Here is a 27,744-nt window from a genome sequence, read left to right on the forward strand (position 1 = left end):
CTGGAGCACCGGGCCCTTTAAATCACCTCCGGGGAAGCCGGTCCAGTCCGGCACGGTGTACCAGCTCTTGCCAGTACGTCGTACTGGACCGAACCCGATATAACGCGGTCTCACCTATAAGGCAGTGAGATTTTTTGGCCCCTGAGGACTGCGTTATATCGGGGTAGAGGTGTAATGTCGTAATGAGGGAGCAACAAGAGGGTGGGAAATGGGACATTATTCCCATGCTCTTGTAATTAGTCATCCTGTTCTCTTGTAAAGACAAAGATAGTTTCAAAAGAAAAACAGGGCATAATGTACATGAATGATCTTTTTACTATTTATATTTCTAACTAGGTTAAAAACCAGGTAAAAAAGTCATTGCATCAGGAGGAACCATATGCACAATAATGTGCAAATATCTTCAATCAGAGTAAATCCTGACAAAATTTATCATCCCATCTCCTTTACCTGTAACTGATATAAGATCTGAGAGCAAATAATAGATAACCATTCACTTGTTTGAATCAACTCTCTTAAAACAAAATGTGCTTTATAATATTTCATCTACTGTACTGCCAATGTTAAATAAGGAATTAAGTGCTATGAACTTAGAGTGTTAAAGATGATTCACCTATAGTCAAGCAAAGCTATGTTTACATTCCAGGAAACACTGCAGTTTAAAAAATACAAAACTGCAGCAGTAAAACAGTTTATGAAGAGAAACAGATGCATTCACATATTCTAAAGCCATTGCAACTTTTTCAGGCATTCAACTGTTGTGTTAACTATACAGACAGTAGTTATTTAGCAGCAATGATTCCGCAATAAATAATGCACTGTGTTTCTCAGTTCTGCACAAAAATTGCAGCTACAGTTACATCAATAGCTGTAACCTACTGGCTCTAATGGCAGAGGAGACCTTAAAACCAACTGTACAAAAAATTGTCACACTGTGACAACAAATATAAAAACATAATCTGCATGTTGGAAATAAAAAGACTCCACTGCGAAGAGGACAGTGTAGACAAACTGAGATTCCAAGTCCACCGAAAGAAACTTCAGTTCTGAGTCCTTGATTGATGAGATACTCTTGGGCTTGAAACTGCATTACCACCTTTAAAAAAGCATGCTCTGCCTTCTGTTCTTCCCATGTGCTAAAACATAACATTAATTCTGTTAAAAAACTGAAGCATTCTTACAACACACACAGTTACGCCACTCTCCTGAGATGTGTTTCTATAAGTGTCCTTTGCTGTAATATCTGATCCTATATTAAATCTCTTGCTAATGCAGTCCAGTGTATTCTCTGTCCTTTGACGCGATATATTTGGTGCTCCTTCCATTGTGTATCAGGTAAGTTATTCAGCAGTCAGTCAGTGACTGTTTTTAAGTGCAATTTTCATGCTACTTGTCCCCTCCCATCTCAAGTAAAACTCATTTGTTTTTGTATGTTTAACTGTATATGTATTTTATGAATCTGAATAAATAATTTCCATATCTTCACAAAAATAATTTTTTACACATTATTTTCAGTTTATAGTGCATCTAGCACAGCACTCTAGATTGAAAACATGAGAAATACCATGATGAATGTTTCCATACCTGTCTCGGGGTAAGAGGAATTTCGAAAGCCAGGGTCTTTCTGCAACTGAATCTCTTTCAGACTGAATATTGAGACACCTGTAACAATAAAAGAAAATTAAGTTTGCACTCAAATGTGATTAAATTTTAATGACGAAATTCTATTCTCAGTTACACCAGTATAAATCTGGAAAAAGCGCGTCCTCATCTGGAATAGATAAACTACCTCCCCTAAAATGCTGATAAATATTTGAGCCCACTAATGTGCCTTGATATCTCATGAGTTTTCTTTATGAAGTGGGCACCCTACAAGCAAAAACAAGAGACACAAAAGTCTCACTCACAAATCTACTCATTATAAACTATATTTTTCTTCTATGCAAACCAACAAAAATTTCTTTAACAACTCATGTAAATAGAAAATCCATTATATTTTGAATTTATGCTGTTGAGTTGTCTTTCAGAGTTATGCCTAAGAAAGTTACCCATGTAATATACTTTAATCTGTTTAAATACCGACGCACCATGTCAAAAGATCTTTGGTATTTTTAGAGTTTAATTTAGATAATGCTTTGTGCTACTATTAATAAAATAAAAATATTATCAACCAAGGTCAATGGCACATTACTACTTTTTTATTTCTCTTACTTTCAGGCAAAGCACGTATCCTTGTTCCTAAACTTCTGAAGTATGCGTGTTTCATGGCCTCTTCTGCCGAAACTCTTTTCTTAGATTCATACTGTTAACACAAAGGATTTAATCAAAAATATAATTTCGCTTTCCTTAGTTTTTCTAGGACAATTAATTAAAAGATTGAAATTGGGTTATTTGTATATGCTCATATTGAGCTGAAATGAAATAAGGTGTCTCTCACACTCTTAGATTTTAAAAAAGATTTTGCAACATCATGCATTACACTGTAGCACTTTCTATTAAAGAGGATTTCACACAAACTCCTGATCCATAACAGTGTACTCAACTGCTTTGCGTTTGCATTTTTGGACCCCAAAGACGATGATGAGTTTATTTTACTAAGAAAACTTGTTGAGCATGCAAGAACAAATTTCAGGCACGAGCTGCAGGTAGTGTTTGAATAAAAGACAGATACAGCAGCAGGGTGCAACTTCTTAATATTATACTAAGTACAGGCAGAATATCTTCAGCTCATCTCACATACCACACATTTAACTGGGTCCATAGTTCAGTTACAGGGCTCCCACCACACAGCCAATGATTTGGGGCAGATTCCTCAGCCTAATCCCTAGGACTCAGCTTACTTCTAAAATGACTTCCAATGTGGAAAGGAAGCACATACAGTCCAACTTGCTGCCTGAACGCAGAAAGGCAAAGCCTAACCGTGAGGAGCACTTGTTAGCCAGAACCATATTTATTAAATTCATATGTATAATAAAATTACTGTACCTAAAAGCTCTCTTTTTACATTCTATTTTTCTAAGATTTTAGTCTGATTCTTGGGTATCTTAACCGTCTTCTCTCCTTGGCTCATTTTGCTGTTCACTATGTGCTACAAGCCTAGGTTTGCTGAATTCAGCTTTAATTATTAACAAATGTAGTGAGAATTCAGCTATATGGATTACATTTTATTTTATAAAAGCCAGGAAAAGAAAAATGTGGCCATGTAAAATTAGAGAACAATCCCTGAACTCTTGGGGAGTGAGTGGACTACAACCCACTCAGTTAGCCACCACTAAGGCTATGATTTAGTCACAGAGGTCATGGCAGTGACGGATTCCATGACTTTGCTGGACCTCCGTGGCCTCTAGGGATTCAGGAGGAGGAGGAGGCGGGACTGTGTATCCCTGCCATGCAACAGGTGCTGGCTGGAACAAGGACCCTGCAGCCCTAGCCCCGCGGCCTCCTCCGGGGGCTGCAGCCGAGGCCGTGTGCCCCTGCTCGGCGTTGTCCAGGACTTGGTGGGGGTCTGCAGCTGGGGCTGTGTGCCACAGCCCCACGGCATCCCAGGCTTGGTGGGGGCTGCGTGCCCTAGCCCTGCAGCCTCCCGGGTTTGGCGGGGCTGCGCACCCCAGCCTCACGGCATCCCGGGCTTGGTGGGGCTGCAACCAGGGCCGTGCGCCCCAGCCCCGGAGGCTGCAGCTGGGACCGTTTGCCCCCGCCACTGCGGCCGGGACTTGGCTGGGGCTGCAGTAGGGCTGCGCATCCCTGCCTGGCAGCTGGGCCAGCTCTGGAGCAAGGTCTGTATCTCCCATGGCTGCGCACCCCCCCACTGCAGCCACTGGAGTCGGGGCTGTGCCCTCTGCCATGGCGGGGGGGGCTCAGCCTGTCAGCCCCACCCCCCCATGGGACTCCATTCCTCCCCCATACCTAGCCCTACCTCTGGTTATTTTTAGTAACGTAACTGACAGTTCACAGGCTCTGTGAATTTTTGTTTATTCCCTATTCATGACTTTTACTAAAGTAACTGAAAAAATCTTAGCCTTAGCCAACACACAGTGAACCTCTCATCAACTATACTTAATGCCCTAGTCAAACTTCAACTGCATATATGATGTAACTGATTTTGTGGATTTGAGCCTTTAAAAAGGAATCCAAAAATACATTTTAAAAGAGATAAAACATGGAAAGCATCTTACCTGAAGAAACTTTGCTATCAATTCAATTCCTTCGGAGTCTAGCCTAGAAATAACAAACCGAATAGTTTAGTGAGCAATATTCATAAGTGCAGAGTTAGAATGGAGTGGATTTCATAAGATTATATCCCACTTCAAAACAAAATTAATTTAATTAAAAATTAAAGTAATACTTACACCTGAACATCTTCTGTGTGTTTGTGTATATGCATATGTACGTACATAAAGATATGCCAACATCTCAAAAGACTGACTGTGAACACATCAGTTGTAGAATTTACTGATGATAAATCAGTGGGGAGATAGAGAAGGACCCTGACCCTTGGATTGTGACTCAATAGGCTGACAAGGTCATCTGACATTAGCAATTTTATTGTTTCCCAATAGTTTTTAAAACCTAAACCCACTGATTGGATAGGAGAGCAAGAGTGCAAAACTATGTTTCTTTACAATCAAAAGAAACGTGCTTCATCATGTGTTTGGCTTTGCTGAAAAGTTCAGTTATGGCAATGATACTTGAAATGTACTAGATACAGACCCTTCAGATTCCTAACCAGGGCTTTAGAACCACCACAGAAGAGACTGCATCAAAGAATTCTTCCCAGATTTTACAATAATCCTACTACATGATGGGACAGGACTTTGGGAATTCAGTAGGTTCAATGTGAATAGTCCTACTATGTAGACATTATAAATAACACTTATATTTATATATGCCACTACTGAGTCTCAGTGTTTGGATTTACAGTGCTCTGAGTAATGAGGAACTCAGCAGTGCTAAATCTCAAATTAATGAACTGTGCTAGATACCATTAACTTCAGCCTACAGCAAGATAGTTTGACATGTGGTCTTTTAAGGGACATATAGTTAACATGTAACAGCACAGTACACATGGAAACTTGTTCTTGTGTAAAAATAGGTGCACAGACACAAAAATATAGCAGCCACTGTACAAGTAGAAATTCTAGTAATGAAACATAAAATACCTTGGTGCATGGTTGATTAGAGGCTGTGGTTTGTATTTGGGAAAGTTGTAGTTCCTAAATTCATCATTGGAAGAAATGCCCGGCCATGTTTCTTGAGAAGGAGTTCCTGTGTTTCAATCAAAACAAATTAAATCTATACAAGTTATATTAATTATAGGCAAGACTTAGAAATAAATTTTAAGCATTTAGCCCTGTAACATATCACAATCAAAAAGGGACGACTGTTTTCCAACTTCAGTCATTTTGTTTAAAATGTACTGATTCAATCTTGTACAAAACGAGTAACGTTGTATTTATTCATCTTCACCTAAATGCAACATCAAAGTTTATTCCCTCTTTATAGAAAAAAGATCTGCTCTGTACCTTACAGTTACAAATTCTTTTTCAAAAATCCTCTCTTAGAAGGGTGAAGTAAATCTACAAGTGTAATATTATTGGTAACAATTTTCAATTTACCCAAAAGTCTGAAAATTAAGTGCAGTTCATCTTCAACAGTTGAACCAGGAAAGAGAGGTCTTCCAGATGCCATTTCGAAAAATATGCATCCAACACCCCTTTATAAAGACAAAGAAAAAGAAAGATGAATAAGTAAGTAAGAAAAAATAAACTAAAAAAACTTACCTTTTAAAACATTCAGCTCCTCAATATCTTTGTGGATTAACAATATTTGCCTTTAACTATATACCTCTATTGGAAATATTGATGTAAATGAGGAAAATAACAGCCAAACAGTTCACAAGTGCTGAACAAAACCTCTGCAATACATAGATTATCTATTTTCCTTCCAAAACACACACACACAAAGCAAAGGGAACTACTGATAAACTAAACATTTCAAATAAATATTTAATCCATATAATATCATAATGCCATCATGTCAAACTGGATTTAAATATTGAATCGCACTATTGATGCATTGTTAGCAACTTTCTTTATTAGCAATTTTATTTATCATATCTTAAATGTAACCCTGTAGAAGTTGTCTGAAATTTTGAGGGAGCCGTTATACTCCGTTACAAGAATTAACGGACAGTTATAACACATCAACTTGAGTATGAACAAAATTAAAATCTGACCAAAACAAACCTACCACATGTCAATTTGAGTTGAATATTCTGAAGATCCAAGGAGAACATCAGGTGGCCTGTACCATAATGTGACAACTTCATTAGAGTAGGTCTTTGTAGGAACCGACTTCGCTCTTGCCAAACCTTCATAAAAATAAAAATGTAATGTGTTTTTTCTGTAATGGTATCTACCATTTCCCTCAATTAAAATATTGTATACATCTATTTGCTTTTGTTTGTGCTTTCTTGGCTTCCTCATTTTTAGTCTGAAGCAGTGCTAAGTGGTGCAAAGCAGTGACATTATTGCAAGCATCTTAAAAATGAATGAAATCATACTGACCATTCACAACATCCGTTATATCTTATCCAAAAGGAATAGCATTCTTTCAGAGTGAAGGTTGTTGTGTTGTGATGAAATATGCATTACTTTATACTTAAGAATAATTTGCTTATCATGTGGGCAGTGTAATATTTACAATGGTCTTAATTATTCATGTCCTTACTTTTAAGTGCTTGTGTTTTGTAAGTGACGTGATAGATCAGGATATTATCATTCAGCAACCCAAATTTTTTTAAAAGTGTTTCACTTTTGAAATAAATGTAAAATATTGCTATAATTAGGCTTAGCAAAATTTAATTTTTTTAAAATCATTTTGATGGACAATATTGATGGTTATTGTTATGCTTTTTTATTTTTGTTTTTATGGATTTAACTTTTCACTGTTGCAGGAAATGAAAGGACTCACCCATTGGAGGGGTTAGACAATTATTTAATGACACCAGACATTGAGATTCAAAAAGTTAAAGCTTTATAACTGTTAAATCACAAACTGTCAATATCATCTAACAAAAAATACAAAGTAAATATCCTTAAATCAAACCCTAATAACTTTTCAAGCAGCATTTTTCTTGCTTTCATAAATTTCAGCTATCATCAATGTAAATATATTTTTGTCTTTTGGGGGTATAAATCAACAGAGCAATCTAGCCCTTGAGACTGACTGACACTCCAATCTGGCAGAACCACATCAAATCAGCATGTAAATTAAGAATTTTTAAAATGGCTGGCTGTCCCCAAAGCATTTCTCCCTGGATAATGGCTCAGTTAAGGACCTCAACCAGGGAGAAATCACAGATCTACAGTATCATTACAAAGGCTGCCCCCTTCCCTTCTTATAGTGATGGGGTGGTGAGGGGGAGTCACCCTCAAAAAAATAAAAAAAATAAAGTCAGACTAAAATTTTAGGCTATCATAGCTATCAGAAACTCCTGCAGAATAAGGGCATAGGGTAGTGGCAGTGTTAAGTACTGTACTGCTTAAGACTTTTAATAGAATTGAAGAATTATTAAAAGGCAAGTTTAGCATAACATACTTGATAAATACACTTCTTATCCTCCCAATTTGGATAATTAATTATATATTTATAGGGCTCAATATTTTTCTGATAAAACTGTGATTCACCTTTAAATATATAGGACTAGATAATGCCCACTGTTCTTTCAAGCACTGAGGCAGGAAAAAGGAGCAAAACATGCTGAGATTAATCCACATTTAATCAGCAGCAGGGCACATTGACTCAATGTGACATCATCTTGCACTTGAGTCTATGGAATCCCCTAAGCTTTATCTCATCTGGAGCTCTGACACATTGGGAGTGAGGGGGATGGTTGGGCAAGGGACTTCCCAGAGTAATAATGCCAGACCATGTCAGCACTGTCTTAGGCAACCCTCTGTTCTCTACTGGCAACTGCTAACTTCAGAGGAATTTTTGTCCAGGTGTGGGTGAGAAACCAATGGTAACATGGCTACTAGTGGAGCTTTACTGACATGGAGAATAATGGCTAATAGCAATAGGATCCATGTGAATGCCCCAATCCATTGTAGATGCTCACTGAATTTCCCAAAGTATCTTAGAACATCCATGGGCTAGAAGGGCCAAACCCTCTGGCAATTCACCAGGTGGGGAACGCTCCTCCCCATCATCTTAAAGTTATTTGTAGGAAAATTCTGCAAGTTAAAGTTCACGGAGTTTCTTGGGCCCTGTGGTGATTATTTGGCCTGTATATCACCAGTTTCAAAGGAAGCACTAATGTTACTTTTAATCTCAACTCAGTTCATTCTCAGCCGACACTTCAACTCACACATATACCATATTGATGACCAATAAACTGCCAAGTCCAACTTTTGCTTTCCAGTTCAATACACAGAAACCAGACCACCTGCACACAAATATAGGCTCTAGACAGAGGGTTCTCATCTTTTCCCTGCATATGACTTCACATTCAACTATGTGCAATCAGTCATCCTCAGAGGCATTTCTGAACCAAATCCTTTCTGTTGGTTCCCACTGAGTCAAAGGAAACACCACAGGAACTGATGTACAGTTTGTGGAATATTTCCTGATGTCCAAGGATGAAATCACAAATTACTAAAAAAACTGACTTCATCAGAAAACCAGAGAAAGGGAACAAAGGTAGGGTAGGGGTCCTACTACCAAATTGAAAGCTAGTGACATAAAAAATTAATTACAGTTCAATTAGGCTTTGTCTACACTGGAACTTCGTATGCAAAACTTTTGTCGTTCAGGAACCCCCCAAACAACAAAAGTTTTACCGATGAAAAGTGCTGGTGTAAACAGCACTTTGTCAGCAGGAGCGCTCTCCTGCGGACAAATCTGCTGCCGCTTGTGGGGGGTGAAAGTTTTTGTCGGCAGGAGAGCTTTCTCCTGCCAACAGGAGCTACACTGTGCAGCTTTTAGTGGCAGGACTGTAGATGCACAGCCGTGTCACTAAAAGCTAAGTGGTATAGACAAAGCCCTACACAGGTCTGCTTCCAAAGGGCTGCTGCCATGGCCAGAGAAAGTGTGTCAGGGGCAGGGGGATTGAGTTGTAACTGAATATAATGTATTTTATTCTGAAAACATGGTACAATTCCTGTGGGAGAAAAAAATAAAACAAACCAATGAGGAGTGAACATGTGAAGTCACATACTGGAGAGAAAAAATGATTTAACTTAATTTAAAATGTCAACTAAAAGTTCATAAAGCAGGTATAAGGGTCTTTCTCAGATAAAAGCGAGTGGTAACAAAACTACTAACAGATCATGTGTGAAACTGAAGTGGCAGACAGAATGAATATAGGAAGAACTATGACACTTATCACTGTATCCCATATATGAGGCACAGAAAGAGCTGTAAGGCTGAGGCATAGTTCAGGTTGGATGCTGAAACAAATTAAAAAACAAACAAACCAACAACAAACCAGCAATGCTGAAGCCAAACAATCAAACTCTTACCCAAACCAGATTAACAAACAAAAAAGAATTATCTGGATGACTTTCAAAAATTCAGACATGAGCTGTAAACCTGAAATTCCAGCAGCTTTAAACCATGTGGGCTGACTTCCCTCAGTGAGCTGACCAATAGGGGTATCCAGCACACAATGAACTTAAAAATCTATTTTTTTCAGGCCAGCTCATGCTACAAGTGACAGCTTAGTATGCACCACACTGGAGGTATCTATCCCAGCTGCCATAGAAACCCTCTGGCAGCATGGAGCTGGCCTAATGATCTCAATTAAATAACGTATTGTTTTCCCTTTACGGGAACACAAGCAATAGCAAAAAAAAATGAAGACAGGATCTCACCAGCTATATAAAGCTAGTCAGAGTTACACAATATTGGCTTCAGTAACAGCCTTTGGAATGGATAAAGATATACACAGAAATGGTGTGAATGTGTATTTCCAATGATTAATTTCCCTGCTGCTTACAAATGGTTTATGTACATAAACATTCCTACCCCCATATGATTTCTAGGTTCAACAAGGTTTACTGGTTTATAAATCTTGGTTTATTTCCAAGATTTTCTTAAAATTGTAACTCAGTCAAGAAAACACTGCTCAAATAAAATAATTATTTTTTTCAGTCCATACCAAAGTCTGCTAGCTTTAGTTCTCCTTTCTCATTAATGAGTAGATTTTGTGGCTTCAGGTCTCGATGTAGCACCTTCCTCCTATGACAATAGGCCAAACCACGCAGAATCTGGTATAAAAATAGCTAAAAGAAAAACAAATTAGTCTTTCAAAAATATTCATGGGTAAACATGCAAAGCGGCATGTTACTCTTCCCTTAACAGCAGGTTTTGAGCCATCAGAGTAGCAATTACATGGCTATATTGCAAGCAAGACAAAAACCTTCTTACACAAGCAACTCACTTTCCCATGCTAATGTATTCTGAATATCATAACTATTGTTTAAAGATGTAAGACCTATTTATGCCAGCCAGCTACAACACTATTATGAAACACTTAGCACATCAAAGATTTTGAGAGTGATTTGCTCTATATAATAGAAGAGAATCAAGTGGCTATTTACATTATAAGCATTTACTACTGCACTCTAAACATCTTTCCATGTAACACTCTCAATTACCATACTGATATTCCCTTCTGCTATAGATCTCTCTCTTACAAATGCAACTCTACTCCTGTACTCCACCATGTAAAGTCAATTTATTTATTGTATGGTAGGGAAAGTGACTACCAGAAGAAGCAATTAGGTACAACACCTCTAAACATTAACAAATCAAAGAAATATAATTGGGGAAATTATGCTCCACCAGTTGTGTCTGATATTTTCCCTTTGCGGTGTTTGCATCTTCATATAGTGTGTCACCCTCTATGCTTCTTCCTATTCCTTCGGGCTGGCAAGCCAGCAACAGTAGCTCCACATTCAAGGACATTACTGCACAGAGCAACTACACCCACACACACAAGTCTAGGAGTAAGCAACCTCGTCAGTTTCCTGCGGTATTTCATAAATAAATACTGCTTTGCAATTGCTTCATGTGTTGAGTGCCTGTGTGTGAGCATGGTGCTTCTAGGTAGCTACTTCTAGCACCAGTTGTCCCACAACAATCCTTAGTCTGGTGAAGGGGAGTGAGCAGATAGAAGATTACTGATTAGGAAATGTAGAGAGGACACTTATGCAGAGCAGAAGGTCAGTCAGCATGACAGATTCATCATGATTAGTCCCTTTGAGGGGAAATACCAGAAAGTTTTTATATAACACAGTTTTCCAACACATGGGTTATTTTTGTAGCAGATGACACCCCCAAGTCTTCCACAAACTCCATACAAACAGGCAAGCTCCAGGTTATATTTGTCTAACCTCAATTTGCTTATATCACAATGGGATTATCTCCATTGGGGCAGAAAAATTGGGACTATGCATGTTAAAAATGCAGGCTGTGGGCCACTAAGTCCTGCCTCACCTAGTTATGCCTATATTGTTGGAGGGCTATAAATGGCCATTAAGGCACTCACAGATAGTTATAAAGAGGTTAGCTTCAAACTATAAAAACATGCTGCAAGATCTTTCATTTCATGTTCATCTAAGATTTTTTAACATGTCCTCTTCATCTTTTTCAATCTCTCTTTAATGGAGGTATGGGAATTTACATTAAAGAATTTTCCCCTTCACTCTCTCCCAAAAGAGACAACAAAGCAGGTTGACGATTGATTTCGCCTCCAAAGGACATTAAAGCTAATGGGTAAACAGAAAAAGACAAAACGACAAACAGTAACCAATATCCAAATCGAAACCTACAGTACTTCAACAAAGAAATGACTTTACAATATAACTTGAAGGCAAAAACAAGGACAACAATTCTGCTGGAATGTGCACGAAACACATGTAAACAAATGTTATTCTTGTACATTATGTCATCATCCACAATTGTGCCATTAACTATTGTACAAGTATCTAACCAATTTTCCCTGCATGTGTGTGCATGCATGATTTTGTTTTTGTTATTTAGGACAACCACTTGCAAAGTAACAAAATACACTTCTTGCATCTGAAGAAGTGATTTTTTTACCCACGAAAGCTTATGCCCAAATAAATCTGTTAGTCTTTAAGGTGCCACCGGACTCCTCGTTGTTTTTTTGAAGTACACTTCCGTTCAATGTCAACAGGAGTAGAACTATTCCCCACATACCTTCGATGAATAGTTAACATCCTCTACACAAATTACATATTGTTAAATAATTAAGCTGATTATAGTCCAGCATAAGCCATACCATGGCTGGGCAACACTGTTACCTCAGCTTCAGTTTCCCCCATTTTCCCTTCTCGCTCCGAGGCATTTCAAAATAGTGTTCTGGCTTCTTGGGGCCTGGTTTACTAAACTATTGTGCAAAATAATATGAACAGTTCCCTTGGCCCTTCCAAGCACAAGTGGTTCCTTCCCAAGTCCCTTTAAACACACAGTTCTTTTCGGTTTTACAGTATTGGGTTCAACAGAATAAGGTTCCTTCCCTGCTCCTACTATTACTTGGCTCTTTTCTGAGCGCAACACAGTACCTCTAGCCATTCCCTGGGGTCCATCCACAGCCCTTCTGATAGCAGTCTTTTGCCCTCTGGAACATGGTTCTCTGCTGCCCTCCTTTCTAGGAACTACAGTCCTCCTCCTTTTGGTACAAGATTCTCCATAGCTTTCCTTCCAAGGGCTGTCCCTGAATCTTGGCCTACCATCATCATGACTTTATTACAAGAGAGTCTTTGTGCTCCCTGGAGATCTCTCCCTTGAATGAGTTACAGGCTTTTAAAAAAAATCTTATAGCCCCACCATGTGAATGTCAGTTGGCCTCTCCCATTGCACAGAAGGACTTATCCCCATGTTGGTCACGCAGTCATGCCAGAGAAAGTGTAAGTCTCAGAATGCCTGATCTACAGGCTAAGGCCTGGTCTACACTACACTGTTAGGTTGTTGTAAGCTGCTTTGTGTTGATCTAGCTGTGGAAGTGAAGAAGCCGGCAAACGTTCTCTGTATGCTGATTTAGTACCACTACCTCGATGAATGGCATAGAATCACGGTCGATGTAATTAGGTCGATGCAGTGGCAGTGTAGACACTGTGTTGCTTACGTCGACTACCACTGGCTTTCAGGAGCCATCCCACAATGCCCCACACTGACAGTACAGTCGATACAAGTGCTCTCAGTGAGGATGTGCACCGCCAATGTAATGAGCCAAGTGTGCACAAACACAAGCGATTTAATAACTGTAGTGGCTGTATGCTGGCGTAAGTTAGGTCAACATAATTTTGTAGTGTAGACATGGCCTAGGTCTTGGAACAGGACATAACAGTCCTTAAAGGGGACACACTGTTCTGTTAAAAATCATATTTCCCAATAGGAAAATATTTAAAAAAGAACACAACTTTTACTAAAGCCATGATTTGTGTCATTAAACTCTTCAATATGACTGTATCTATTATTATCAGAAAGAGCAGTTGTGAGCAACTAAGTTGTAAGTTCCCTGTGGTTTTAAAATCAGAACAAAAAATATTTGAAATCAATCATTATCATTAACAAACATTCACTCACCTTTACATTGTGCATACTCATGATGTTACCACAGTCGTCCATGTACTGCTTTAGGTCCTTGTCCTGTCAAAAAACCACCACCACTGTTTAATATAAAACAGTTTTTTGACAGAAAATTGAGCTTTTGATTCAATGGAATTTTTCACAAAAAGTATCTGTGTGCTGTGGACAATTTTGAGTTTTCAATCAAACAAAAAAAAAAAATCAAAAACCCAAAGAGAGAAAACTCCCCCCCCCCATAAAGAAAGTAAAAATGTTCCGCCAGGAACTCCCCCAGCATTTTCAGATCAGTTCTACTTATTATATTACATTTTATTTCCCCCCCCAAAGGCTATATGTTACATTCAATTTTAATTATTACTCATTCTCTTTATTTGGAAGAGTACTAAGTTTTGATGAATTCTGTGCACTACACCTTTAGATGTTCCATCACAGTTACCATAGATATGGTTAGAATAACTTCAGCAAATGCATATGTAATATGGAGTGAAAAAAAAAACTAAAACAAAATATGATTTATCAATCTGTATCATGCAGGAAAGTGACTTAGGTGTCTAACTGTAGGTACTCAAGTTTGAAAATGTAGGCCATAATATTTAACGGCCCTGTTTCAAAAGAAATGTAAAATAGTTATTTCTATACTATTATTGTTTTACAGCACCTGCAAGTATGCTAGGTGCCTCACAGTACCAATATCATTCAACATAATACTGCAATTATTTTATTCTCTGTCCACTTTCTTCTACAATCCATAATCTTGGTTTAAGTGAGCATTTTGGTCCAGAAGTATAATAATTGAGGTGGCAAAATTTGCAGATGATAACTATCTTGAGTAGTTTTGTAAGTCCCAGGCAGACTGCAAAGAGCTACAAAAGGATCCCTCAAAACTGGGTGATTGGGCAACAAAATGGTAGATGAAATTCAATGTTGATAAACGCAAAGTAATGCACAATGGAAAACATAATCCTAACTATACATATAAAATGATGGGATCTAAATTAGCTGTTACCACTCAAGAAAGAGATCTTGGAGTCACTGCGGATAGTTCTCTGAAAACACCCACTCAATGTGCAGCGGCAACCAAAAAAGCGAACAGAATGTTGGGCATCATTAAGAAAGGGATAGATAATAAGACAGAAAATATCATACTGCCTCTATATAAATCCATGGTACGCCTACATCTTGAATACTGCGTGCAGATGTGATCGCCACATCTCAAAAAAAGATATATTGGAATTGGAAAAGATTCAGAAAAGGGCAACAAAAATGGTGAAGGTCATGGAACGACTGCCATATGAGGAGAGATTAATAAGACTGGGACTTTTCATCTTTGAAAAGAGACGACTAAGGGGGGATATGATAGAGGTCTATAAAATCAGACTGGTGTGAAGAAAGTAAATAAGGAAGTATTATTTACTCCTTCTCATAACACAAGAACTAGGGGGTCACCAAATGAAATTAATAGACAGTAGGTTTAAAACAAACAAAAGGACATATTTTTTCACACAATGCATGGTCAACCTGTGGAACTCCTTGCCAGAGGATGTTGTGAAGGCCAAGACTATAACAGGGTTCAAAAAAGAACTAGATAAATTCATGGAGGATAGGTCCCACAATGGCTATTAGCCAAGATGGGCAGGGATGGTGTCCCTAGCCTCTGTTTGCCAGAAGCTGGGAATGGGCGCCAAGGAATGGATCACTTGATCATTACCTGTTCTGTTCATTCCCTCTGGGGCACCTGGCATTGGCCATTGTCAGATGACAGGATACTGGGCTAAATGGACCTTTGGTCTGACCCAGTATGGCCGTTCTTATGTTCTTAATAATTACCCATAAGTCAGACCTATACCAAGCAACTTATGACAATTTGACAGTGAATGTTATGTCTGACAACATAACTAGCTTTCTGTGAAATATGCTATTTGCTTCAATGTTCCACTGGATTATATGTAGGAAAATGGTATGATGACAGAATAATATCAAGTCCTTTATTTATTTATTTTTTTAAAATGCACCACAGAGTTAATCGTGTTTGTGTTTCTCTAGGTAGAAAATTAAATAAGACTTTCTAAACAGATCCATTAAATGTAAAGCTTTATTATTGTTTTAATGCTTACCAGGTACTCGAAGACGAGAGTCAAAGATTTGTCTGTGTGAACAATATCATGTAAAGTAACAATATTTGCATGCTTTAGGTCTTTTAATAATGACACTGCAAAAGAGAAAAAAAGAAAATTAAAGCTTAAGGATAGGACTTGAGGGGAAAATGAAGGAGTAAATGTATTACTAATTAATCCAAATTTATGAGTTATGTGTTTAATTTCTACGGTAATTTAAATTTAGTTTTCACAATTTAATATTTCATAAAGCATTAAGTTAACCCATTCATTTACATAGGAAAATTTCTAAAAACACAAATTCATCTAGGGGACACTGTGAAGCAGACAAGACCACATACCACCACTGAATTGCAGAGTTATAATTAATTCATACACTGTATGGACAGACAGTATTTCAGGCACAAGTTAGTCATGTCATGTTATATACTCTAAACTCCAGAAAGTTGTTTGCTTCTGTTATAATTAACAGTAAATTATAAAAGCCTCAATAATTTCTAACACTTAGAAAGCTTCATTTATTTGAGAACACAATTACAGTCCATGAAATAAATGCATTTGAAATGTGTCTCAAAATTGCAACTCAATTAACTTGATTGCAGTACTCCATATGATAAATAGTGTTAGTTATTGTAATATCCAGTTTACACAAGAATAGCATCAATTCTTTGGGCAAACTGTGTAATTTCAGTTAATGATATATTTTAAATAAAAGGAAAAAAATATTTTCTGCACCTTCTCTTATGGCTGTGCATGGTGCCCCCTCTTCATGTTCCAGTCGGATTTCTTTTAGAGCTACCAGGTTCTCTGTCAATTTACTTCTTCCCTTATATACTGTTGCATAAGTACCCTATGTGGTATGGGGAAAGGAACACATTTAAAACTTTTCTTTTATAGAAAGCGCAACACACACACACACACACACACACACACACACACACACAAAACCCCTACCCCAAACAAATAAGATCTATGACAGGTCCTACAATTAGTTTCATTTTGGTAGCAGCAGCTTCTGGAAATGACTCAATTTATTTTTTTTTCTTCTTCTTCTTTTTTTTTTTTTTTGACACAAGCATAATTCATCAATGACTTTCAGACACAGGCTTTGATTTTCAGAGAGTCTGAGCACTCTCAAACCTAGATGAAGTCAATGGGAGCTGCAAGTTTAGAACCTTCTGAAAGTCAGGCCCAAACCTTTTAAGATACGTCAAGGAAACGGAAAAGAAGCTATCAAAAAGAATAAAAATATGTTCACTATACATTTAATTTCACAGGAGAAGACAGGTAAAACAAACGCAATTTTTCATTTTTGCTGACATACTGGACAGTGTGGATTATTAAGCTTATCTTTTGGTATTTGCTTCATTAGTCCAATATAAGCTTCAAAAAAACACCCAGAAAATGTGTTACATAATTATACAGGGTACTGGAGAGAGATTCCATTTCAGCAGATTGCTACAATCAGTTTATATTAAATATCAAAAATAAGGGACAGTATCATCTCGGGAAATGTTACATATCCTGTATTGTTCATTACACTATAGAGTAGTTAAAGTGAAATACAATAAATCCATATCTATGCAGACCATCACCCTATATATTTATTAACATGTTCACAAAGATATGTAACATAACATCAGGTTATAGAGCTATCCAATATAAAAGGAGGTGAATTAAATGATAGGCATTTGGAGAGGGTTGAAACATTGCATCTCAAAAACAGAGGATTCATAATTGCAAAGTCAAGTAACATAGTATACAATATATGTGTGCTTTTGCATGTGTGTTTGTATAGCAGTCACTAGTATCTGACTGCTGAACAGGCAACACAGGCCTTCATAGCAACTGTTCATAGAGGATTTCCTAGTGGAGTTTTGCTTTTCCCAAGCTCTATGAAACTATTTGGTTTGGTGGTAGTGTTTTGTTGTTGTTTCGTTTTTGGTAACAGTATGCATATATACATATGTATATTGACAAGCTGAGTGATAGTGACATTGTTTTGTGTGTTAACATATATGTTTAGTTTAATGAAAGAGCTCTATCAAATATGTAGATACAATGTAGTTCAACTTTAAAACCAAAGTCAACATATAAGTAAGTTCCAAGTAAAGAAAGCATATATTATTGTCAAAATGATAATCACTACTGAAGAAAATTATACAAACCTCTCCAAGCTTTTCCAATTTGATGTAAGTTTCCATTTTCCCAAATCCAATTTCTGACTGTAATGCAAGCAAAAAGATGGTACATTTAGTATAAACATAAAAATTAATCAGGAGCAGTATTTCACTGTATATATATCACTTATGCAACAAACTAAAAACGTTTGTTTCATAAAATATCCTAAAGTGGTGAAGCAATCTTTATAAAATTGTTAGGTTTTAAGAATTATTTTAGCACATCATATTACAAGGACTTGTCTCCAAAGAACCAATCCTGAAGCTCAGCATGCCTTCCTAACATCACCTCTAGTCAGCTATCAACTTAAATTTAAGAAGGTACAAACTGACCACCCTATCTTCCCTCCCAAACTCTTTTTACTCTCCCCATTTCGTCACTGCTGACAGCATCAGTGGGGCCTGTAACATGGGGATCATCTTAGACTGCTCTACCACCTCCCTTGCTCACCATAACCAAATCCTAGTGCTTCCCCCTCAAAAACATTTTTAAGATCACGTCTTTTCCTGCTAAACACTTGCTTAGGCCCCCATCACTTGGCTTGCTTACTGCCGCCGTGTCCTCTCTGACACCTACCTTGTCCCACTTCAGTCCGTACCAAACACTGCCAGTAAGATCCTCACATTTCATTCTGGCTGTGTCACCCCATATCTTTGAATCCTCCCACATCTAGTTCCCACTTCTTGTCTTTGCCTTCTAGGACCTGCATAATTCTACCTGGCCCTATTTATCCGCATTTGTCTCTTTGCAGGTTGCCAGTCCTGACCCCTCCTCTTTGCCAATGCAAAGTCTTGATGCACTGTTTGTCCACATCTCCAACAAATGCCCCCCACGAGTTGGACTGCAAGCCCGTAACTTCTCCTCTTTCAATTCCCTTCTCTACTCATCTTCTTGATGCCTACAAGTAACTATAATGTGGTCATTGTAGGGTAATTCCTATTTACAATAAGACCACTTTACACTGCTCTGGCCCAAAAGGGGCCAGAATGCAGACATTTAAAATGGGCTCATAGCCTCTGCAGTGTCAAAACTCAGCTCTTCCTGGGGTTTGACTTCATTAACAAACTAATGATCAATAGGGTAGTAAAGTCGGATCCAAGCCTACTTCCTAGGTTTGGCTGCTTCTTCACTTTCTAATTCAGGGCAGCTCTATGTCTCAGATTCAAGATTTCTCTGACAGGGAAGTGCTACTCTGAAGTCTTTTTACCATTGTTTCCAGCTGGAGGGACTTTCCCCACAGTTTTGGCATTTGTAGCAGGTGCTGTGAGGTGGAGCTAGCTTCATCCCCTATTTCCCAAACAGACCAGCATGTGCTTTTTATCCACTCCATCACAAGGCTTCCATTATAAATCTTATGTTCATTCCTCTCATAACTCTGTACAGGAAATATAGCTTTGCAGGAAATAAAAAGGAGGAGGAACTTCAGGTCACCACTTTCTATACTGCAGAAGAAATGAAGCCCAGTTGCCGGTGTTAGGGTCCATGGACAGTTTCTAGCATTTAAAAACACTTTCAAGGGATAATTCACGAAATAACCTGAGTGTTTGGAGGCTACGAGACTGTAATTCACATAATGAGTTTGGGTACATTTTGGCAGATTTTACAATGTTTACTCTATCTTTTTCTCCAATTATTTAATTAAGAATAGAATCTAGAGTAGCCAACAATACAATACAAGTGCATTCACCAGAGGCAGGGATATCTAATCTGCCTCCTACTCATTTGAATTACAATATTCATGATGCTACATGATGCAGATCAGTGTAAGCAGTGTCAGGCATCATGGAATGGTATTTACCTTGTCCCATTATTACATTCCCTGTAAAGCATATATGAACTAGTACTCTAAGGAGATAGTGTGGATGTTCTACCAGTTGTGGAAACATGTTAACATAATGTCATTACTTACCCAATTTAATGTATGTTGCATTAAACTCTTTTTTGAAAGTAGTTTGACTTTAGGCTACCGTGTATAAAGATCAAATGCTATACAGCATTCTATCAGAGTAAGATACATGTTCTCTAGCATTAATTAAAATCCACCACTTGGCTAGAGGAGAAGGTGGGTAACGTAGATATGTCAAGACAGATATTCAACAATATCCAAGGTTTGCTTGCCTAGATGGTTTGGCACCAGTTGTGGTATATTTTAGCGGAACAACACTAAATAAAAAAACTCCAGTGAAAGAATATTTAAACATAGTAAGCTTTCATTTTTCCTTTAAAGGGTGCCTAGGCTACTTACTAATTGTAAATTAGTTTTGCTGTAATACAAGTCTGCAAATCAGGACTTGTATATGCAGGTTTCAAAATTCTATTTATAGCCTCTTATTTTAATAGTTGTTGCACTGAAGGTATCCATTCACAATACTGTATCTGTCAATACACATTAGTATAGTAAATGAACTATTACACAAAACTATTAAAATTTTGCAATAATGTCAGTGGTACAATTTGAAACAGGCACAGTCGGGTCTAAAATTCAACCAATCTTCATCGTATTTTTTTTAAATTTCTACTAATCCTTGAAAATATATCGGTTTTCAAAACAAAGGATGCAACATATGTAAATTGTAATTACTACTCTCCAGGCAACCTTTCAGTCACAACCCCAGAGAACTGGGTTTCATTTCATTTCAAGAGAGCAGTGCAGACTGACAGAGTGGAAGGACAAAGCAGCACGTGCATGCCCACAAACCAAAATGCAGCTGGCAGGTTTCATTTTAGACTTAGAAGCCCTGACAATATCTTTAAAGTACAGAGAAAAACCTCAACAACAACAACAAAAAAACCAGACAAAAAAACCCCCAATACCTCCACAATCCATCCCCACAACTTGTGACAGGCGTACCATTTCAAATACATATTATATTCATTAGAGGGCACTGTTTTTCTTATTTTCATTCTAGAATGCAGAGGGCATCCTAGACCAGACTGCTTTAGAGCTAACATATAATAAGTATGAATTTTAGATGCAGAGAAAAAGATAAGACTAAATATTATAATCCAAGCCTTCAACGTTTACTGCAGTACACTGTTACCTCAGAAAAGAGAAAGTTACCAGGGGACGGTATTGCTCATAGATGTGATAACAGTAACTCCAAAATACTTAAATAAATAGTTAATGATCTACAAAGTATTGAAACAAAGGTATTACATAGCTAATTAAATCAACTCAGCAGAGGCATTTAGATATTTTCACATATCTAATTAATAAATAAAGCAGAATGTTCTTGCAAGAAAATTAATAAAATCAGCAAATAGAATTTATAAAGCTATTCAATTTCTTTCTTTATTTTTTATGCTTAAAAATGCTCCTGATAATGGCCTGGTTTGGAATGGGATAGAAAGTCTTTCATATCTGGGTCAATAGTCAGAATCCAACCTAGATCAGTAATGACTGAAAAATTATTACTTTTCAGATGGCTACTTGATGGCCTATGTTAAATGAAGTAATAATCCATTTCCTAGGAGACAGAACTATAACTCTTAAGTCCAATTCAAACTGTAAGATCTATAATAATACCACAATTATAAACACAGAGCTCTCCCCCCAAAAAGAATACATTTAAAAAAAAAAAAAGAAGTTACCTAAATGTAATTTTGCATGCTTTATTTGAATTGATTTGTTAACTAACCTTGAATCTATTTTTTAAATAAAACAAAAACCTAGATCACCATGTCAACATAACAGTGGGAAAAGAAGAACATTTGTTATCACCATATTTGCCGAACTCCAAAAGAACATGTGTGTATGTGTGTTTGTATAGCAGTCATTGGTATCTAATTGGTGAACAAGTAACACAGATCTTTATAGCAACTGTTCATAAAGGACTTCCTAGTGGAGTTTTGCTCTTCTCAAACTCTATGATTAAAAAATGTTTTCCCCTTAGGCTGCGCTAACTTAGGGATAAAATATGCACCACTGAAGTCAGTGGGAATTTTACCACTGACTTCAATGAATGCTGGCTCTGGCCCTTAGTGAGGAATGATGGTGAGAAAAGTCTGCAAAATGGAAATAAAGAAAACTGGAAGAGAAAAATTTAGAGTTTCATCCTGTAAGTTACTGAGCTTTCCCATGAATTTTAATAGGGAGTAAAGGGTGCTCGGCATCTCTTGGCTGCACTCAGCACCTTGTAGTCTCAAATAGAGTTAAACAATATATAACATGAAAATACATGGTATGCAGAGATATGACTGGAACTGACACTTTTCAAGTAGAACAGGTTTGTTTGGGAAGCAGAGATAACAGAAACTTACTAGTGATGCTCTACGAGAACGTCGACTCATCGGTTGATCAAATGGTGGACTGTTTATCTGCAGCTTTTCTAGATATCCATCAGGTATCCTGATGTCTGCAGGCAGTGACAAGCGCTTGTTCAGATCCTGAAGAAATAAGTAAATATTGTCAAAAGGACACAGGTCAATTTAGGGCTCAAAATTAGGTTTTGTTAAAACAAGTCTTTACAAAGATTATCAACTGAAGTATTTCTACAATTAAAAAAAGAATCAAGGGAAACAGTTTACTAATTTAAAAAAATTACATTCTCCTGTCATACTTATAACCCAAACACTTCAGCAACTGGCTACGAAAGGAGATCCAGAAAATTCAGAAACTGATCTAGAAACTGACTAATTTACTGTCATAGGAAAAGCTGAATGAAACGTAAAAAGTAAACAAATACAAATGGTAAAAAGTAAGAGAGATTTTTAAAATATTTTCAGTTTCAGTAATTTATGATGTAGAAAATAGGTAGACCCAAGACTAGTAAGGAAATCCCTTTTCATAAAAACAATGAAACGAAAAGTGTCCCTTATGTAGACTGAAGAGTTAGCTCTTCTCTTTTTATTCTGTTAAATATTAAAGTAACTTAGAAATTGGTTTTCAATCTCATCCGTTCCACTCCTACCTTGACAGCGTGGCAAATAGAACCACTTCAGCAAAATGGCGACCTCCCTTATTTGAATCATATGACAATTACAATTTAAAGTGTCAAAAATACATTTTCCAGTTTACTGTGTTAAGCTCTCCTTACTTTGTTAACTTTTAGAAAGTTATCATAGAATCATAGAATATCAGGGTTGGAAGGGACCTCAGGAGGTCGTCTAGTCCAATCCCCTGCTCAAAGCAGGAACAATTCCCAACTAAATCATCCCAGCCAGGGCTTTGTCAAGCCTGACCTTAAAAACCTCTAAGGAAGAAGATTCCACCACCTCCCTAGGTAACCCATTCCAGTGCTTCACCACCCTCCTAGTGAAAAAGTTTTTCCTAATATCCAACCTAATCTCCCCCACTGCAACTGGTACCACTGAGAACAGTCTAGATCCATCCTCTTTGGAACCCCGAATCATCAGCCAATGCTAGTATGGGTCAAAACGCCTTTATATCGAGCAAATTTTGAAATAGAAATTCATGATATTTCTGAGATATAGATTTTCACAGGTTGTTTTCAGTTTGGTTTTGAACTTAAATATATCAGAAAATGAGACACCAATTATTCTTTTTAGTTGCTCAGTTGCCACCACAGAGATGTATTTGAAGGAGATCCTGAGATCCACAACAAGGGCAGATAAGTATCTCCTAAAATAAAGTCATTGTTGTCAAATAAATAGGGTTTACCCAGGGTAAACAACTCCACCTTCAGCAACTAGCTGCACATTTACCTATATACACCCTGCAAAGGAGCCAGTGCTCTTGGCTGTGCAGAGCAAAAACCTTGAATGCTTTTAACTTAGGTACCTCAGAGACTCCCTTGCTCATCATGTGTTTCCACAGCAGATGGTGGAGATAAGATGAGGCACTAAAGCTAACAGCCTCCAGGTTTAAACAAGAATGACACTGCTGGCAGCAGGATGTTTTTAGTGAAGAATTCTTGACTTGGGAATTTGCTCCTCCCCTTGGTTCAACAAAGGCAAGGTCTGTTGACTAGTAGGGCATGCTGCAAAGCCTACCTACCGGTATATGCTCACATTGCCTAACAGCTGAAGTTTTGATGAACTAGTTGGCTTGGGAAGGATTTAATGTTTATACTGTATTTGCATTACGTGCCTAGAATAATGTTATCCTGAAATAAATATATAAGAAAGCTGCATGGAACTCAGCAGTTCATGGCATTTCCAATAGGGATAGGTACACCACAATGCATGCCAGAGACTGACTCACATTTGTGCATGTGCTATATATTGTGGCCAGTGGATTTGCACATTTTCAGTGAGATGCCGCTGAGGCCTGAATTTCTGGCACTTGGCTCACATCCAGGAGGCCTCTTTCTTTTTCACTCACTCCCCAAATCCCTTGATGAGATATAATGCTATGTGCTTTATCTAGACTTTTGTAGTGAGTGAGGATTATGCCCAACACCCACTTCATGACGTAGTTTGAAAACTCAAAATGAATGTGTTAATATTTTGAACAGAAGTATGAAATTAGGCACACAATTTGTAATAAATGAAGTGTTGCTGAGCATCTGAATGAGGGAGATGACTGAAATGTCAACCAGCATTTCAAGCTTCAGTTCTACAAAATATCAAGATTGTGGCTTCGCAGTTCTTGAATAATTTTCAGCTTTGATATTCAATAATTTTAATATCATTGGCAATTTAAACACTGCCTATTGTTTTTTTGGGAGCATGAAAGAACTTTACAACAAAGAAATTAGTTAATTATAGTGGGAGCTGGAAGTGACCCCCTGTACTTAGGTAACCTAACACTTGATACAATAAGCAATTCTTGTGACCTCTTTTTAAGAAGGTCTGATGCTTCCATTGTTTGCAGAGGAACACTGAAAAATCAGCAAGGATGAAACCCTTGAGCTAGAGAAGTGCCTTTTCATTGTCCTATGAAATTCCATTTGGGCTTACCTCAATTATAAACCTCTTTTTTTTTTTTTAAATCGCCATTTCCTTACTGCTGTTTGCATTCCACAGGAAGACTTTGGCAGCATGCCAAAATAATAACCAACACCAACACTCTAAAGAGAAGGCTTAACCCTGCCACCAAAGCAGCAGCTGCAGCCATAGCATTACATACTGTACTGGGAATGTGTGGGAGCTGTTGGCTCACCGGGGTTGGGGAGCACAGGGGAGAGGACTAGACCAGTGGTTCTCAACTTTTCCAGACTACTGTACCCCTTTCAGGAGGGTGATTTGTCTTGTGTACCCCCCAAGTTTCATTTCACTTAAAAACTACTTGCTTACAAAATCAGACTTAAAAATATAATACGCTATTACTGAAAAATGGCCGACTTTCTCATTTTTACCACATAATTATAAAATAAATCATTTTGAATATAAATATTGTACTTACATTTCAGTGTGTAGTATATAGAACACTATAAACAAGTCATTGTCTGTATGAAATTCTGGTTTGTACTGACTTCTCTAGTGCTTTTTATGTTGCCTGTTGTAAAACTAGGCAAATATCTAAATGAGTTGATGTACTTCCTGGAAGACTTCTGGGTACCCCCAGGAGAACGTGTACCCCTGGTTGAGAACCACTGGACTAGACCAAGAGATCCAGGATCCAGCATATGGCCCAAGCATTTCATTCTCCCTTCCTTGCCTTCTCCAGGAGCATAACGTAGGGCAAATACTCCCCAGCTTCAAGGATAGAGAGGAGAAGAGAGCTCAGCTGGGTTCCCCAAACACCTCCTAGACCCAGCACATAGAATTAATAGTCCACCATTTCCCCCTCTGGGATAACAGCGTACTCCTGCTGCCAGCTAACATAGTCCTGTAGCTTAAGTGGTAGATGTCCATGCTGTAGGTGCAGAGTTCAATCCATGCTGATCGTGCATGATACTACAATTTAAATACATTTTTACAGCTTTTTGTATATAATTAAATTTAGAAAAAATAAGGTTTACATGATGTGTAGATCAGACCATGTAATGAACTACTCTGGTGAATCATTAAATTAAATATTATGACTAGGTTTTAAAAAGGTGCTGGATAATTTTATTACTAATCTACATTTGTATTGGTATAAACGGAAATCTTGATAATGATGATAAAATCTCCTGATAGTTTCTGGTGATAAGGGTCAATAAAGTTTTTCTATATAGCACTGTAAAGATGGGTTGGTGTATCACTTGGGGTGAAGGGTGAAGCATTCAACTTCACGTAATGCCTTCTTGGCACTGGATTCTAAACAAGCCAAGATTTACCAATGATCTTACCTACAGAAGCAGAATATTTTCCATGAATTTAATTTTCCAATGCTTTTAAAATGTCATCTTCCACAAGCATTATATTTGGTGAATTTAGGTTTTTCAGAAAGTCAAGTAATCATTCAATAGATAGTATCTCATACTGGTTAACAGAGGCAGGTTGTCAGATTATTCTGAATTACCTACAGACTTTATGAAAGTAAGGCTGAGTATTACTATAGTAAGTGTTCTTTTATGATTGGTTCCCTATTAGAGTGACCAAACGGCAAATATGAAAAATCAGGAAAGCGGGGGGGGGGGGGGGGGGGAATAGGTGCCCATATAAGAAAAAGCCCCGAATATTGGGATTGTCCCTACAAAATTGGGACATCTGGTCACCCTATTCCCTATTAAGTGATGCTGTTGGACAGCAAATATCTTAAGAAACTGTAGACCAGGACATTTCAAGTGGTGGGCCACAACTCAGCGGTGGGTGCTGGGAAGGCATTCTCAGCTAGTTACATTCTACCAGCTGAGAGGGGAAGAAAAGCAGAAATATTGCTGCAGTTGTTAAATCCAAGCAGGAGTTTATGCAGGGAAGGGAAGCAACTCTCTTATGCCTGCTATTGCTGCTCTACTGTCACCTGACACAGAGAAGTTCTTGCCCTCCCTTTATCCCTCCTTCCCTTCCTACAGAGCACTCTTCTTCGGAGCACAGAAACTGGTGCTTCACAGCTAGTTATGCAGCCTTGAAGCAGCACTGCCAAACCAAGAGCTAAGATTTGTGTGGGAAAGAGGGAGCAGACATCCCACCATATAGCCAACCTCCAGTATCTCTCACAACACCTCCCAATCCCCAGAAATGGTCCCATTAGCATTCACATGTAGAGCTGGGTGAATAACTAATGTTTTAGTTCACTGGCAGTTCCAACCCCCCCCCCCCCCCCCAAATTCAGTTCTGTTCAAACCAAATCTGAAATTTTTCAGAATTTTTGGTAAATCAATGAAGTGTGACCCAAAAATATTTTGTTTCCAAATATTTTTAAAAAGGGCTTGATTCACAAAACAAGGAGATGGTGGTGGTGCCTTCCCTTATAACTTTACTCCTGAGGGAATTCTGCACCAAAAAAATTAAAAATTCTGCGCCAACCCTCGCCTCGCACACAATATTTTAAAATTCTGCATATTTTATTTGTCAATAAATAAATGTTGAGGCTCCAGCACAGCAGTGGGGAGCAGAGGCCAATGGCTGCACAGAGGTGAGAGATCATCTTACAGCCCCCACCCCAGGATACGGACTCGGCAGTAAAGCTGCACCCGATCCTGACACAGTGCAAGGGCAAGGCCTGCCCCAGAAAGTGAGAGGGACAGTCGTGCACAACTGATCCGGGTGTGGGCAAGCAGGCTCAGCCCGGCAGGATCCAAGTGTGGAGGGGAATAGTGTGTGGGGATCCAGGTGTAGGGTGAGAGGGTTCTGTGTGGGGCAATCTGGGTGTGGGTGGCTCATTGCGGGTCCAGGTGTGTGTGGGGGATATGGATGCGCAGAGGCTTGCTGGTGGGTGCAGGGGGAATGGGACTCTGCAGGGCAGTCAAGGTGAAGGTGGTTGGGGACTCAGTGGGGGGGGAATCCAGGTGCTGGAGGACTGGGGCTTAGGGGGGGGGGGGCTTGGTGGGGGGGAGGATTC

At 38.2% G+C, this 27,744-nt stretch overlaps 1 protein-coding gene across 1 annotated transcript in view; it reads right to left on the reverse strand.

Moving 5' to 3' along the window:
• Positions 1-27,744, reverse strand: part of CDK17 (cyclin dependent kinase 17) — a 155,633-nt gene continuing 127,889 nt past the window's right edge. The window contains exons 5-17 of the mRNA XM_024197960.2: positions 22,173-22,298; positions 17,900-17,956; positions 16,467-16,581; positions 15,732-15,826; positions 13,615-13,677; positions 10,160-10,283; positions 6,250-6,370; positions 5,616-5,713; positions 5,160-5,265; positions 4,176-4,218; positions 2,212-2,302; positions 1,585-1,662; positions 1-1,136 (exon numbers count right to left, since the gene is read on the reverse strand). Coding sequence (XP_024053728.1) covers positions 1,099-1,136; positions 1,585-1,662; positions 2,212-2,302; positions 4,176-4,218; positions 5,160-5,265; positions 5,616-5,713; positions 6,250-6,370; positions 10,160-10,283; positions 13,615-13,677; positions 15,732-15,826; positions 16,467-16,581; positions 17,900-17,956; positions 22,173-22,298 — 1,155 coding nt within the window. The 3' untranslated portion in view covers positions 1-1,098. The remainder of the gene's footprint in view (positions 1,137-1,584; positions 1,663-2,211; positions 2,303-4,175; positions 4,219-5,159; positions 5,266-5,615; positions 5,714-6,249; positions 6,371-10,159; positions 10,284-13,614; positions 13,678-15,731; positions 15,827-16,466; positions 16,582-17,899; positions 17,957-22,172; positions 22,299-27,744) is intronic.

This window comes from Terrapene carolina, unplaced genomic scaffold (assembly GCF_002925995.2).
Source record: "Terrapene carolina triunguis isolate 2854851 unplaced genomic scaffold, T_m_triunguis-2.0 Scaffold68, whole genome shotgun sequence".
NCBI lineage: Eukaryota > Metazoa > Chordata > Testudines > Emydidae > Terrapene > Terrapene triunguis.